General features: G+C 34.2%; 2 protein-coding genes across 2 annotated transcripts; one reads left to right on the forward strand and one right to left on the reverse strand.

Moving 5' to 3' along the window:
• The first annotated feature begins 730 nt into the window (after window positions 1-730).
• Window positions 731-4423, forward strand: foxl2b (forkhead box L2b). Its single transcript, XM_079434846.1, has 2 exons — window positions 731-976; window positions 1332-4423. The coding sequence occupies exon 2, from the start codon at window positions 1334-1336 to the stop codon at window positions 2207-2209; it is 876 nt and encodes a 291-aa protein (XP_079290972.1). The 5' UTR covers window positions 731-976; window positions 1332-1333; the 3' UTR covers window positions 2210-4423.
• Window positions 4424-9107: 4684 nt separating this feature from the next.
• Window positions 9108-13359, reverse strand: kcnj10b (potassium inwardly rectifying channel subfamily J member 10b; the record flags this gene model as incomplete). The annotated part of the gene is made up of 5 exons (XM_079434724.1): window positions 9108-9484; window positions 10112-10289; window positions 11107-11238; window positions 11900-12111; window positions 13020-13359. The coding sequence occupies 5 exons, from the start codon at window positions 13357-13359 to the stop codon at window positions 9108-9110; spliced, it is 1239 nt and encodes a 412-aa protein (XP_079290850.1).
• Between the last annotated feature and the right edge of the window lie 3103 nt (window positions 13360-16462).

Raw genomic sequence — 16462 nt, forward strand, 5'->3', positions numbered from 1 at the left:
AGAAACACGTCATATTAATGCATTAAATAGTCATTTGCACAACAAAGAACCTTTTTTCTAGACCTCATAAAATTATAATAAATATTTTCTAAATATACATGCAATATTTATAAATTATTATATTGTATCATTTTAAAAGTTTAATTAATTTATTTATTTTCGATTTTTAGCCTACATTTATTTATCTTTTATTTATTTGTTTTATTTATATCTCTTGGTCTTGGAGATAAATAGCGAAATAAAGTCGGGTTAAATTAATATAGATATACAGTTGCGAAAGCATTATACACAAGACAAATGATGACAAGAAAAATACTATGTATGCAATATAACAAATAACGTTATAATAATGATTAAAAAAATCAAATATGGTGCTAATTTACTAATAAAATAAGATAAAATATAATAATATAACCAACGTATAATAGACATTTATCAAGACATAAACAAAAAATACTGTGATAAAGACTGTACAATATTGGTCATATTCATTGATCAAGGATAATACTCCATAACAATTTTTTTCTGCAATCATAAAAATAAATAGGCCTAAGTGACAATAAAGAGGCTGTTTTGAAGATATTGCGGTGAACGCGCAATATAAATATGAAGCGTAAATATCTCTATCCCACAGCGCATTCAGTGATAAGGTGTTATTCTGGTGGAACACGCCTCGGTTGGTTTGTGAAGCGATGAGAGAGACGTGACGAAAGCGGAATATGATGGTGATGATTATGAGAACAGCAGCGCGACTCGAGTCTGACGACAGCAGAGTTTCGCCTTTCACTCGAGGAAAAAAAGTTGCAGGATCTTCCAGAAGAACCTTCGAGCTTAAACGACATCGAGACCTCGAGTCCATCACAGCCAAACAGAGCGTTACCAAAGCAGGAGCTTGTTTTATTTCATTCAAAAGTCCCATCTTTTATGGATCTGCGGTGACCCGATGCGCGCACCAAACATCCAGAGCTAAAACCAGGTACCCAACAAACCCGATCTCATGAATGTGCGTTTCAATAGCACGCTTTTCTGTTTCTATTTAGCGTGATATTTATATGCAGAAACGGATTTTGGCGTTCATATGACAAGCAATTGGTAGGTTCAGGGGTGTGGGGTAGGTGCGTATTATATGCACGTCAAACACGTGCTCATGGTATGCACGCCAAAGTCAGTTTCTGCGTATAAATGGCACGTAAAATACAAAAGAAAATGAGTTATTGATAGGCCTACGCATTTTCATGAGACAGGGCTGACCGAACAGAGCTTCATGACCGCGCAATCTTATAGCCAGACCAGGCTTTGTTTTGATGTGTTGTTTGCTTGTGTTTTTCAAGTGATGGCATCTTACCATAGCTTGGACGATGACGCAATGACTTTGATGGTCCACGACACGAACGCGGTGAAGAAAGAAGAGCTCGCGAAGGACGCGCCGCTCCAAGAGCCGAGTTCTGAGAAGGTGGAAGCTTCTCAGAAGCCGCCTTACTCCTACGTGGCTCTGATTGCCATGGCCATCCGGGAAAGCGCGGAAAAGAGACTGACCCTCTCCGGTATCTACCAGTACATCATCACCAAGTTCCCCTTCTACGAGAAGAACAAGAAGGGATGGCAAAACAGCATCCGACACAACTTGAGTCTCAACGAATGCTTCATTAAAGTTCCGCGTGAAGGCGGAGGGGAGCGCAAGGGCAACTACTGGACTCTGGATCCGGCTTGCGAGGATATGTTCGAGAAGGGCAACTACCGGCGACGGAGGCGCATGAAGCGCCCTTTCAGGCCCCCAGCGGCTCACTTCCAGCCGGGTAAGGCTCTCTTCGGCGGGGAGGGATACGGTAGCTTCCTCCACGCGCCCAAGTATCTCCAATCCGGCTTCATGAATAACAGCTGGCCGCTTGCGCAACCGGCGCCGCCGATGAGTTACGCGTCTTGCCAGATGGCCAACGGCAATATGGGTGCCATGAAAGGACTGTCAGGTCCGTCTTACAACCCCTACAGTCGAATGCAAGCCATGGGGCTGCCAAACATGATGAACTCGTACAGCGGGATGGGGCATCACCAGCACCAGGCGCCGCCGGCGGCGCAGCAACCCTCGCCGGTTGCGTCCAACACCGCGGCCGCTCTGCAGTTCACCTGCTCCCGCCAGCCGCCAGAGCTCTACTCGTACTGGGACCACGAGGTCAAAAACTCGTCGTTGCACTCGCGGATTGACATTTGAACCGTGAGAATGTGTGCGAAGGGGACTTGGAACTGGGTCTGTTTTACGCATCCGGCAAGGTAAACAGGGTAACTTTTTGTTGCTGAAGAATAAACACAGATCTGAACTCAGATGTCAGTCCCTATAGATGTTCTGGACTGCATGGATAAAGTTTTTTTTTTTTAAATTCTAAATCAGTAGTTTGTGATGTGTTCGCTTCAGGATAAACACGTTTTAGGACAAAAATGCCTTCAGTTTCCTGATCGAAAATTCATTTGAGGACAGAATAGAACGAAAAGCATTGGCGAGATTGTTTGGGACCATTGTGATTTTTACATTTTGGATTGTCAAACCAGCACTTATTAATTTCTATTTGCTTTCAATAAACTGTTTTGATTAAAATGTCTTCGACACTCGATGGTCACTGAAAAAAAGTGGAATGCGCACTCTTAAAAATAAAGGGTGTTTATTGGCCTTTAACATCCATGCAATCTTTCAATTGCACTAAAGGTTCTTTATATTGAAGAATGTTCTAAGAAAAAAAGGTTCTTTTAAGAAATGTTCTTTGAGCAACAAAAACACGGTTCTTCTGTGGAGTCACTGCAAAAGAAAAAGCCCTTTGTTTTAAGAGTGTATTCAGACAAAAACACAGATTATCAGTTTGTTAGGTATAATTTTTCATAAAGATCTTTTCAAATCAAGGTACTCATCGAGAAAGGAACTAGATGTGAGAAGGTTCAGTCTGTGCTATTATTCTAAAATATACATTTTTATAGAGTTAAAATGATCTCAAAACGCGCTTTAAAATAATGCGAAAAACACTTTAGAATAATTGATATTCCTGCTTCTGCTGTAAGATTTGATTATGATAATTAATCAGATGTAATTGTAAGGCCTGTTAGTTCTGTTTTATTTCGTTACAGACGTAAATAAACTCAATTGATAATGTATCAGTGTTTATAGTGTTCTGTGATGATCTCTGGAAAAACGTTTACAAGAAAACTTGATCTTATAATTATAGTTCTAGTTGCGATTTGGATTTAAAGAAACTATTACTTCAAAAGAAGAAGAACTGGTCGATACATTTTATTCTCTTTTTCTTCGTTTCAGCAGATACACAAAAAAAAACATTTCTGGTGAACTTCATTAGCATTATTGTTATTGTTATATTTTGTAGACAATTAAATCTTTATTATCTAAACCAAACACACGAAAAGAAAACTAGAGAATGTTTCTTCTTTCTTTCAATAATTTATTTGTAGTGCATTTAATTTCAGTCTATCTGCTGGTTCTGGCTTTTCATAAATATATTAATAATAACTCATAAATACATTTAATCTGTTCGTCTCATGCAAATCCAATGTAAAAGTGAAAATGAAATCGTGTAGGCCTACAACTGCCGAAATGGTCTTTATAGAGCATATGCGAGAATAGGCCTATTATATGAATAACAGTATATGGATTTTAGAAAATAATATGGATTAAATATGACTGCAGTAATAACAGAAGTGATTGATGCCAACAGAAGAAAATGCCATTATTTGTGTATGAATTCTGTAATAATGTTGGCAGTGAGTGTTTCATTCCTTCTGTGATCAAGGCCTGATTTAATGAAAGTTCATCCATATTTTCACATCAGATAAAAAACAGCTAAAAATCCTGCTGCGAGACTCAAGAAAAACCAAGAAAACTGCAGTTCAACGAGGCATTAAAAAATGTTTTATTGTTTGATTGCCATTGTTACATTAACTAATCATGCAAATGCGCATCTCCTCAGATTTATTGCCTTGTTGTTAAATGCAGCCAGACGATATGTTTTAATGCGTTATAATAATAATAATAATATAGGCCTAAAGCGTTTTTGTGATTCTGTTTTTGATCTTTGCGAATGAACAGGAAAAGCAACAAAATACTGACACAAATCACTCATGCATTAAAATTCATAACTGATAAACAGCCTGATGTTAAAGGTCATAAACATCACTCTTGCATTAATTTTAATTTCAGACCGTCCGTGAAAAGCTTGCAGTAAAGGAGTTGATTTCTTCTCTTTAAGAAGTTGTCCTTGTTACAGTGTAATTATATCCTTCATTAAATTACTGATTAATTAACTAGCCTGCAGGAGGATTAGGGGTTGTTTAGGGTTACTAGCATGTAATTATGCATAATTGTTATTATAATAGTAAGTGTAACAACGACACCTTAAAATAAAGTGATACATTCTCTTTTCAAACATCGGTCATTATTTATGTTTTATTAAATCTTTTCTGCATTTTAAAATTTGAAGCTGGTTTCACATTGATTCTGTTGAATGATAAGAATAGAAGAGCTGATCAATATTTATCCCACTGTAAACACAGTCTGAGAGAAGCTTTGCTTTCAGAATCCGGCAATTGTGCAAAAACTGTAAAGACGAATACAAAACCGGCTCAAATCACTCAAATAATTGATAGGAGAGCTGTGACTGACCGTGAACACCTGAGGATTTCAGCTGACAGGAATAATTCAAAGTTTAGGCTACGATTTTATCCAAATATCTGATTTAGTTTTATTCCGGAACGACTCTTGCTTGTCAGAAAGATCAGAAAATCACACAGATCTGCAGTTAGTTTGATATTCTTCCAGAGCTTTTTCAGAAACATCTCTTCAGGTCAAGGTTGGATTTGATGAACTGAGATGATGCATTTAGAAAATGAAATAAACACAAACGCCTGATGGTCTGATCACTAGATGGCGCTAGAAGCACAATTTATGAATGATTCCACACTATTTTTGAATATTTTGGTTTATTTTAGTCAGTCAGAGAAGGTGAATTAGTGTAATGTGACATTTAGTATAATGCTCTATTTACTGGTTAAATGCTTAATATTGCAAATATTAAATTAATATTTTCTCAAAACTATACAAGTTATGATTTTTCTATTTAATGTATATAGTGTATAGTGAAAACATTGCAATGATAAAGAATAATGTGATCTCATAAAAGCTTACGAAATCAATTTGCTAATTGCTTTTAAATATAAATAAAATATAAAATCGCATTTTGCCGTACTTCCACTTTCCAGAAGTATTTAATGTGAACTAGTTATGCACAAAATTATCAATTTTCCTGTTCAGCCTAAGCTGTGTTATTAATTGCGCATATATTTGGGCTGGTGCTGTTCATGCAATATTAATGATTTCAATGCTTGCTTTTAAGAACTTTTTTGTTTATTTTTTAAACACTAAGGTAAATGATAATTCTGCTGTTTTTATGCATTTTGATGCTTTTTATGCATTTGTGTGTTTTTATGCATATAGTCTTTCAAATAATATGAGCTTATAAATCCTTTTAAAATAACCTTTTTAAAAAATATCAAATTGCTGTTTAAAATATATATAAAAAGCACATTATTTCAACTTTCCAAATATTTAATGTGAACAGCTATACACAAAAGGCTGTGTTAGTAATTTTGCGTATTATAGGACTAATGCTGTTCATGAAATATGATAAAGAATAAGATTCATCTTAATGCATTTCACTTCTTGTTTACACATTATTTTCAAAACATTCAAGGAATTTCATTTACATGATTAGTGGCATGTCAAGTAAAAACTCTGATGGTTTATACATAAATTATATGTTTATTTAAGAGAATTTCAAGCCACACTGTAAAAAAAAAAAAAATATTGAGCCAACTTAAAATTTTAAGGCAACCAGCTTCAGCAGATTTTTGAGTTCTCAACTTGTTTTTGTAGGAGATTCTCAACTTTTTGTTGTATAAACTTTAAACAACAAGTTGAGAAAATTCAAAAATCTGCTGAAGCTGGTTTCCTTAAAACTTTAAGTTGGCTCAATTTTATTTATTTTTTGACAGTGCATGCACCATGTAAAACTATCCCATCTGAACCCGTGTGTGTGTGTGTGTGTGTGTGTGTGTGTGTGAGAGAGAGAGAGAGAGAGAGGGAGTATATAATAATAGCATTGTTGTGTAGTATTCTGTATGATTCCAGTGCAGCAGCAGATCTTCTCTAACGAGAAGAGAGAGACTGAAGGCTTTTTCCAGGACAGGAGTGTGACGTGTGTTTGTGATCATCAGTGTTTGTGACATCAATATCAAACCACAATCATGATTCTGAATCAGGAGGAAATCAGTCCTGAATCCGTCAGCGCTGCAGAGACGACAGCATACAGGTCAGCTTCATTTCTGATTCATCATTCCTGCTGTCATTTATTTCTCTCTCTTGTATTTAAAGGCATGTGAAGTGAATTTGATCTGACAGGTTTTGCACATTTTGTAAAGATGAAAGAGTTTACATAGAGTGCTAGATTGTGTGCAGGTTCTTTTAAAATATTGCATCTGTCCCCAAATACATAAACTCCTCATTAGGTCTGATTTAATGTTGTAGAATAGCACTTTAATATGCACACATTTATATGCTCTTGAATTGGCATTTCAGACACATTAAACAGATTGTAGAAGCAGCATGTTAAGAGTTATGATCATTCATATACTGTAAAAAAAAAGATTCTTCAGAGTTAAGACAATAAAACAAAGATCATAGGAGTGTTTTACAAGAACATATTTCAGTCTTTTTCACATTTAATTCAAAGTGTTACTTGCCATTATTTCTGAAATGTAATAGCACTTTCTGAGTAAGAATAGTTTCCACTTGTTATAATTGACACTTCAGTAATAAAAGACTAAACACATTCTGTGCAAATAACATTATAACAGCATCAGATGAACCATAGCTTTATCTGTTTATTAACGTGGAAAATGAGGCATCTCTGTAAACCCAGTGGATTATTCCAGTAGTTCAGCTCTAGACAAACACATATATAAATATTTATCCTGAAATTAGATACAAAAAATAAAATCAAAGCAAATGCTGCAGATTTTCTCAGAACTACTTTCCCTTTTCTGAGCCACTGCATTAATATCTCTCCTCTAAAGACAGAGGAGAGTACAGTACTAAAGTGCTGTCAGATTCGTTAGGATAATAAACGCTCCTAATGACCCCAAAGTGCAAAATCATTACAGTAACATTCAGTCAGAGTCACTAAAGCAGAAAACGTGATGGCTCACAGGAACACACTCATACAGCACATGCATGAAACAATCACAGGTTTGTTCTGAGAGGCGCAAAAATGCAATAATAATCCGTATAATAATCAGTCTTCAGCTTATGCTGTGTTAATCATTTTGTGTATGATTGGGCTGATGCTGTTCATGCAATATTAATGATTTCAGTGCTTGATTTTAAGGACATTATTATTTTTTTAATGTGAAGGTAAATGATAATTCTGCTGTTTTTATGCATTTGGCTGGTTGATGCATAACATGCAAAGGAACATAAGATTTTGGGTTTGGTTCTATTATTGGGCTGATGCTGTTCATGCAATATTAATGTTTTCTGTGTTTGACTTTAAGGACATTTTGATACATTTTTTTGTCAATGCTAAGTTGGTAAATGACATTTCTGCTGTTTTTATGCAGTTTGGTGTTTGATGCATAACATCAATGAATATCAAGATTTTAGGTTCAACTGTATATGATTGTAGAAGGAAAGCTCTTGTAACTTTTGAAATATTTCATAATTTTAATAACTTGTCTTCCCTAGTTTATTTTAAATGCCTCTGAAGTGTGAAACTTTATATTTTTACATTCCATCTTCCAAATAATATGAGCTCATTAGAGTTATAAATAAATTGAAATATTAATAAAATGCATTTCAAATTTACACTAGCGAATTTAGACATTTTCCTATTCAGCTTATGCTGTTTTATTAATTTTGCATATGATTGGGCTGATGCTGTTCATGCAATATTAATGATTTCAGTGCTAGATTTTAAGGACTTTGTTTTTAATGCCGATTAAATGATAATTCTGCTGTTTTTATGCATTTGTGTATTTTTATGCATACAAATATGTAGTCTTTTAAATTATATGAGCTCATTAAAACTCATAAAATAATAATACAATAATAAGAAAATTGCTGTTTAAAATATAAAAAGTACATTATTTCAACTTTCCAAAATTATTAAATGTGAACTGGCAGAAAATTATCAATTTTCCTATTCAGCTAATACTATGTGAATAATTTAGCATATTATTGGGCTGATGCTGATAATGCAATATTAATGACTTCATTGCTTGACATTTTTGTTTATTTTTTATGCTAAGTATGTAAATGATAATCCTGCTGTATTTATTTAGGTGTTTTTTTTTTGCATTTGTGTGTTTTTATGCATACAAATATTCCATGTAGTCTTTCAAATAATATGAGCTCTTAAAAGCTGATGCTGTTCATGCAATATAAATTATTTCAATGCTTGATTTGAAGGATATTTTTGTTTATTTTTCTGCTAAGTGTTTCTGCATTTAGGTGCTTTTTTATGCATTTGTGTGTTTTTATGCACACAAATATTCCATGTAGTCTTTCAAATAATATGAGCTCTTAAATGTGCATAAAATAAAATAATTAAAATGCATTTTAAAGTATAAAAAGTACATTACATTTCCCTATTCAGCTCATGTTTTATTTATATATTTTTTTGTATATTACTGGGCTGATGCTGTCCATGCAATATAAATTATTTCAATGCTTGATTTTAAAGGCATATGTTTAAGTTTTTCATGCTAAGTATGTAAATGATAATCCTGCTGTATTTATGCATTTATGTGTTTTTATGCACACAAACATCCCATGTAGTCTTGAAATAATTAAAATGCATTTTAAAATATAAAAAGCACATTATTTCAAAAGTATTTCACATGTACTTGCTGTAGGCCTACACAAAAATATTCATTTTCCTATTCAGCTTGTATGCTGTTAATATTTTTGTTTGCATATTACTGGGCTGAGGCTGTTCATGCAGCATTAATGATTTCAGTGCTTGGTTTGAAGGACTTTCTTGTTGAATGTTTTGTGTGAGTCACACCTTACTAAAGCGGACGCTAACGGGCCCGCCGTCCGTCTGTCTCTCATCCTCTCGGTAGCTCTGCTCCAGCCGCATCTTGTCCGGGTCTGAGCCGCTCACGACTCCATGGCAACCATCAGTACCGCTGGGCGGGGTCTGGTCAAAAAGGGGCGGGGTCTTGGTTTTCACCACCTTGTCGAAGTACGCGATATCCGCCACGTATTTGCCCGTCGGAGAGAGAGACACGATGGGAGGGAACTCGTAGCCCCACAGGATCTCGTCGGGCAGGTAGGAGGTGCGCACCTGACAGGTGGCTGATGTGGGTTCCACTGTGGAGCTCATCATCACCAGCAGCTCGAAATCAGCCGGATCCGGGTCCGTCCAGCTTCCGCCTGAGAGAAACAGACACAGAGTATTTCTGCAAGATATTCACACACCGTGTCTGCAGAGTTAAAGAGCAGAAGCGGTCTTTGTTTTGCTGTTCCGTTTGGTGCCACTGGAAGCGCTGTAGTTACAGTCACAAAAGTTACAAAACCTCTTTCAATTTTCAGATGAAAGATAAATAGATTAAATAAATAACTAAAATAAAAAATTTAATATAAATAATATATAAAAATAAACTTAAATTAAGAATTAATTAAATATATATATTTTTTTAAAATGTAAATATTTATCAATTTAAAATAGTAAAATTTTCTTTTTAGAAGAAAAAATAATTAATACATTTAAAAAAATGTATGTATAAAATTAAAAAAGTTTAATAAAAGTTCATAAAATTAAAATATTTTAATTGCTAAATGTTCTTCAGGCATCACACTCTTTTAAACCAGTGATTTTACATGAATCCAGGATTTACTCACATTAAAATATTTTAGAGCTTGGCATAACTAGAATATATATATATATATATATATATATATATATATATATTATAATTTTATATTATTTTTTTTATTAAAAAATAATTTTTGAGTGAAAAGATGTTCACTCAAAAGCTGAGGATTGTGTCAGGATCTGACCCTTGTTGGCCCATCCGCGCAGCGGGCTCTGCTCGTCGATGGTGTGGTAGAAGGTGAGCGGGAGGATGAGGAAGGGGCTCTCGCTGGCCGTGTCCACACTGAAGGTCACGTTCTTCTGATCCAAACGCACCGTCTCACCCTCCTTTGGGACGCACGGCTGTAGAAGCTTCCCAGTCACCTGAAAAAATCACATTGCATTTGTCCTAAAAAAAACTCGCAATATTTCACTGCCAAAATGCAGTGTCCACATGAACACATTTCCATGTTCAACCAGCTCTGAAAGGAAGGCAGCATAAAAATTATTCTATATATATACAGTTGAGGTCAAAAGTTTACATCCCCCTTTCAGAATCTGCAAAATGTTAATTATTTTACCAAAATAAGAGGGATCATACAAAAAGTATGTTATTTTTTTATTTAGTACTGACCTGAATAAGATATTTAGCATAAAAGATGTTTACAGTCCACAAGAGAAAATGACCCCGTTCAAAATTTACACCCCTTTGATTTTTAATAAATCAAATTCAAATTTTATTTGTCACATACATATGTTGTTACCTGAATGATCCACAGCTGTGTTTTTGTTTGTTTAGTGATAGTTACTCATGAGTCCCTTGTTTGTCCTGAACAGGTAAACTGTCTGCTGTTCTTCAGAAAAATCCTTCAGCTCCCACAAATTCTGTGGTTTTCCAGCATTTTTGTGTATTTGAACCTTTTCCAACAATGACTGTATGATCAGAAACCATGCATTAAGAGCCGAGGCATGAAAACTTAGTATATCTTTCTTATTTTGCATAAATATCATATTTTTTCATTTAGTACTGCCCTTCAGAGGCTACATACTTACATGTTTCCCAGAAGACAAATTAAGTTGAATTTACCCTGATGTTCAAATTCAGAAAGTGTTATTCGATCTCTTCTGTGTGACAAATCGATAAATAAATAAATCATTAACTGGCGTCCTTGTTAAAGTGATAATTGTCTCCTCCGGTTACCTGGCAGCCCAGCAGCAGACTCTTGCGCATGTTGGCGACGCGTATCATGAGACACGGTCGGCCGTCGTGATTAGCTATCACAGCATGCTGACTGAACCGAATCGTCTCGCCACGCTTCTTAGGCCGAGCTACCTGAGACACAGAGAAGAACAAACATGTCTGGGTCATGTTTCACCCCAAAATATACATATTTAAATCATAAAAACTGTTAAAAATGTATTGCAGTAATAAAAAACTTATGAGAATCTGTATTGAGAAAAAGAATTACTAAAATCTCTGGAGTAAAACATTTGGATGAATAAAAATAATGAGAACTTGGGGTTCATATTTCATAATTGAATTTGAGTCATAATTGATACCTTTAGCAACATTAAAACCTTATTTTCCTGTTCATTACAGTGAAGCTGCTTTCTATAAAATGCTGTATAAATAAATGTGACTTGAATTAACTGTTTAAACAATAATGCACTGAAAACAATTATACTAAAAATTTTTAAGGTAAGTGGTTGCAAACAATTTATTTTAGCTACATTTAATAAAAAAAATGTTGAGAGTTAGTCAATTAAATTTGTTTATTTAAATGTAGCTAAAAATAAATTGATTGCAATCACTTACCTTAAAAAATGTAGTATCATTTTTTCAGTGTATTATTATGTATATGTTACTTTAATGTACATTTTATATTTATAAAAACTTAATTTAATTTAATTTTAATTAAGTTTAGTTTGCTTTGCTTTGAAGCACAATGTGACCTGCATGTTTTCTGTGTTCAGGTGAGTAAAAGGATGCGCACCTTAGCGAGGAAGGTTCCGGTGATGAAGATCTCCATGGCGGTGGTGATGAGGAGCTGGATGATGAGCAGAACGATGGCAGACGGACAGTCCTCCGTGATGCAGCGGTATCCATATCCGATGGTGGTCTGAGTCTCCAGCGAGAAGAGAAAGGCTGCGGTCAGTGTTTGCATCTGCATCACACACACACTGTGGTTTGCTGGAGGATCAAACTCTAAGGAAGAAACACAAACATCAGACTCAAACAAACACATGGATGTAACGGGGCTTTTATTTCATTGATTGGACTCTGGCTTACTGTATCACAGAAGAACAATATGTTTAACAACAAATCTTTTCATTATTGAGTTTATAGTTAAGGTTTAAACAACTTTACATGTAGCAAAAAACATTTTATTAAATTAGTTAATACATCATTATTTAATAATTTCATTATTCATTTTAATTATTTGATATTTACTCACAATTACAATTTTTTTGTCCATTATCTTTCAATTATATGCATCTTGCCTAGATTCTCAAGAAACATTTTATTGCTCAGAAACTTGGACTTAATGGAGTAATCATTTGTTTCATTTAAGCGTCAACCTGGTCTCCTAAAAATTTGTTAGAAGAAATAAAAATGAGCGGAAAAAAATATTTTGATGAAAGGTTAGGCCAAAATAAACATTATTTCTTTATAATAACATGTATGGAATATCAGGGCTTTATTGTTAACTAAAACTGAAATTAAAACTATAAATGGAACATTTTTGTTAATTGAAATAAAATGGTACCTGAAATAGTATATAATATATCATTTTCTTTTGCTTATTTTATATCAGCTAGTTGCCAAGGCAACATCTTTCAATTCTCATCAATTAGAAGTACTAAAATAACTAAAAATTTAAATAAAAAATAACAAAAAAAGACAAAAGCACAGCAAAATTACTAAAACTTTCACTAAAATTATTATATATACTGTATATATATTTTTAAAAATCCAAATACTAATAAAAACTATAATAGTATAATAATTATTCTAAAATAACTCTGTAATGCAAGAATCATTCACAATAAGTCCAGGAACATGAATAAAGAAAGTCACTTTATGTTGATTTTAATTTTATTTCCAGCTCTTACCGAGCAGGTCTCCATGCACCAGAGCCAGCAGGTACCACAGCAGTCCGAAGCTGAACCAGGTTCCCACAAATGTGGCGCTGAACAGAACCAGTTTGTACCTCCACTGCATGTCCACAAAGGTGGTCCAGGGGTCACGCAGGTACAGAGCGCCACGCCCACTCGCATGCTCGATACGGACGTTGCTCCGCCCATCCTTGGCTAGCACCCGCCTCCGGCGTGCCACCTGACTCCCGTGCCCCACCCCCCCGAGCAGAGGCTTTAGGATGTCTGTCTGTGTCTGGGAGTGGCACACCTTCTGAGGGGCGGAGCTGTGAGAAGAAGGGGGTGTGGCTGTCATCATCTGGAGAAGAAATTATTTTTTTAAACTTTTTTTTTCTTTAGTAAAGTATTAAGGTGTTTACATTCACATTAACACATATGCATTTGGCAGAGTTGATTAGTTGATTTGATTGCAGTAAAATTTGAGATTTTTTATTTTTTGTATGGTGTGTTTAAATATGCAAATGATGCATTATCTAAATAAATATGCATACATTTCCAGAACAGAAATCTGAACATTGGTTCAAAATTCTTGTTTGATTTTCTTGACATAAAGGTTTTTACTGTTGGGATTTCTCTTTTTATCACTCAGATAAATCAGAAAATACTGTCAATAGACAGAAATATATATATATATATTTATTTATTTTTACCGTGTATTTAAAATACTGTATAAATTAGCGTGAATGTTATTTAAACAAACCACTCAGTAAAACCCTTCTGAATATAGATTGGAATAAAACTTTAAGTTTTGGTGTATGTAAGTGCTGCTAAAGTGGAGAAAAAAAAACCTCACAACCTTTAAAAATATGCGTTTTCACCATGTTTTTAGGAATAAAATGTTTTAAAAAATCAGTGTAAATGACATATGAACAAACTCCTCAGTAAAAATCTTCAGAATATAGAGAGGAATAAAACCCTAAGTTTTAATGTATGCAAGTGCTGCTCAAGTGGAGAAAAAACTCATTGGCTTTAAAGATTTGCATTTGACCATGTTTTAGGAGTAAAATGTTGTGTATGAATGATATTTAAATAAACCCCTCAGTAAAAACCGCTAGAATATACATATATATAAATAAAACTGTGTATGTAAATGTTACTGAAGTGGAAAAACAAACTCATTTTTAGAAAACAGTCTGAAATCTACAGATGCAAATAGATAAAGCGCAATAAAATAAACACTTAAATGTATATTTCCGATGCTTTCTGTCTCAAAATTGACTAGTGCATTGACTAACAGGCCACAGCTCAAACACAATGCCTTTTGTTGCTTTAAATACAAATATACACATTTAGATGCCATGATATTCAGCTCATTCACTGGCCTTCAGTGTTTTCTGCAGTACTTTTGTTTTGTGGTGTAGGTTTCAGTCCACATGGAGAGGAGTTTATCTGGTAATCAGGTGAACAGAACGGATTATTTTACACCAGAGAGGCTTTAACAAGGCATTTGAAACAAGTCTAGATGTCTCTCCCCATCTGACATATAAACTCATTCTTCTTCAATAGTTTGGACTTGTTTACCAGTACAAATAAACTGGAGTATAATCTTTACTGGAGAAGCAAAATGAGTTAAGATAGTAAGTCTCTCTTTTTTAACTTAACTATAAGTGAGTTTATGTTTAAATCAAGACTAAATATCTGTTTATAGGGACAGAAAAGTAATACAGTTTCCCTTTGAGTTTAGTTGATTTTTCTGATCCCATTAACAGATATTTGTTCTCAACTTAAACATAAACTCACTTCATTTTGAGATTTTTTTCAAAAACAAGACTTAAATAAAAAAAGATGAATTTATTTATATACATTAAAACAAAACCTCTCTTTTCTTTTTTCAGCAGAAACAATAACAGCATTAATTATAGTCAGTGTTATGTAATCACCATCCTTTCACATTATCTGGTCAACTGTGCTGTATCCTTACTTTGTAAAAATGTACCACGATAACCATAGTTTCTACCAAAATACCATAATGTACAATGATTCATTGATGTAGTGAATAGAAAACAAAAACTATCATGGAGTACATTTTGCAAGAAAATACAATTTCCCCAAAAAAATATTTAATTATTTGTAGTTGTGAAATTTACTAGCAATTTCTGAGAGAAAACTGTTTCTATATCAGTAAAACTGATAAAACTATATATAAAGGTTCTGAAAGCTTCTTGCTCATTCATTTATTATGCTTTTACCCTGATAACGATGATGTTGCATTGTTTAATACTGATGGTTATCGCGGTAAAGACTGAAGGTGTTTACAGTGTTTTTCAGCTGCTTACACACATTTTCAAAACTTTGCCTTTTTTCAAAACTTTACACACAAATCTAAGAATTGCACACAAAATGCAAAACGCCTCACATCTCTTGCAAAATGAAGCACTGCATTCAAAATATCACCAACACATCAAACACCATAATATTAATTCCTGTTAGATGTTTGTGTGTTTCATAGAGAACTGTGTGTTGTGTTTTGCAAAAAGTGTTTTATGAAATTGAAAACTGAGTCAAAGGATGAGAATTAGTGTCTGGTTTTGCAGATTTGGTGTGTGCTTCTGCTGTTTGAGTGTCAGCTTCAGAAACTGTCTCTCTGCTTCCACCTTATCAGCACTTCCAGTTTCTGTCTGTCTCGCTCAACTCGTCTCTCTCTCTCGGGTACAAAGGAACGTATTGTTTGAAACACTAACCAACCGGACAAAACCGACCACTGACAAACATATCTTTGTGTGTGTGTGTGTGTGTTTGTGTGTGTGTGTGTGTGTGTGTGGCACAATAGCAGCTCATTAGTATTCCAAAGTGGATAACGATCCCCCCTACACAAATCTCAACTGTATTTGTACTTTCCAAACTCTTTCTTTCTTTCTTTCTTTCTTTCTTTCTTTCTTTCTTTCTTTCTTTCTTTCTTTCACAGTTTAACATGCACCCAAAAACACACATAGAGTTAAACTCAGGACTGTTTTGTAAGTTTTCACACAGATTTAGCTGTTTTCTTAACCCTAACCTGAGCTCATCTGATAGATCATTGCACTGCAACACTAAAGTAAGGCATTTGTTTCCCAGAACATGATAAAACAATAAAAATGCATTGAATAAAAGCATCTTCCAAATGCATGAACAACTTCTGTAACGTCTAACAGGCAACTTTTGTAACTTCTGTCTTTGAAGTGCTTAATGAACACAAATATTGCAACTGTTACAAATATGTATCAACTTTACATTTCTTCATATGCATAAATCAATAATGCAGTGTAAAAAATATTATTTGAAATTGTAAATAAAACAACGATTATTGAAGTACATTTGACAAGAAAATAGCCATTTTTATACTTCGGAATTTCAGGTTTAAATGTGTTACTTTCTGTTTTTTAATAATTTTCTGGGAAAAAATTGTTGCAAAGTAAATCCAA

This window comes from Barbus barbus, assembly GCF_936440315.1.
Source record: "Barbus barbus genome assembly, chromosome: 15".
In the NCBI taxonomy this organism is placed as follows: domain Eukaryota; kingdom Metazoa; phylum Chordata; class Actinopteri; order Cypriniformes; family Cyprinidae; genus Barbus; species Barbus barbus.

Coding starts and splice junctions, on each gene's coding strand:
- foxl2b (XM_079434846.1), top strand. CDS start 1,334: ATGGCATCTTACCATAGCTTGGACGATGACGCAATGACTTTGATGGTC.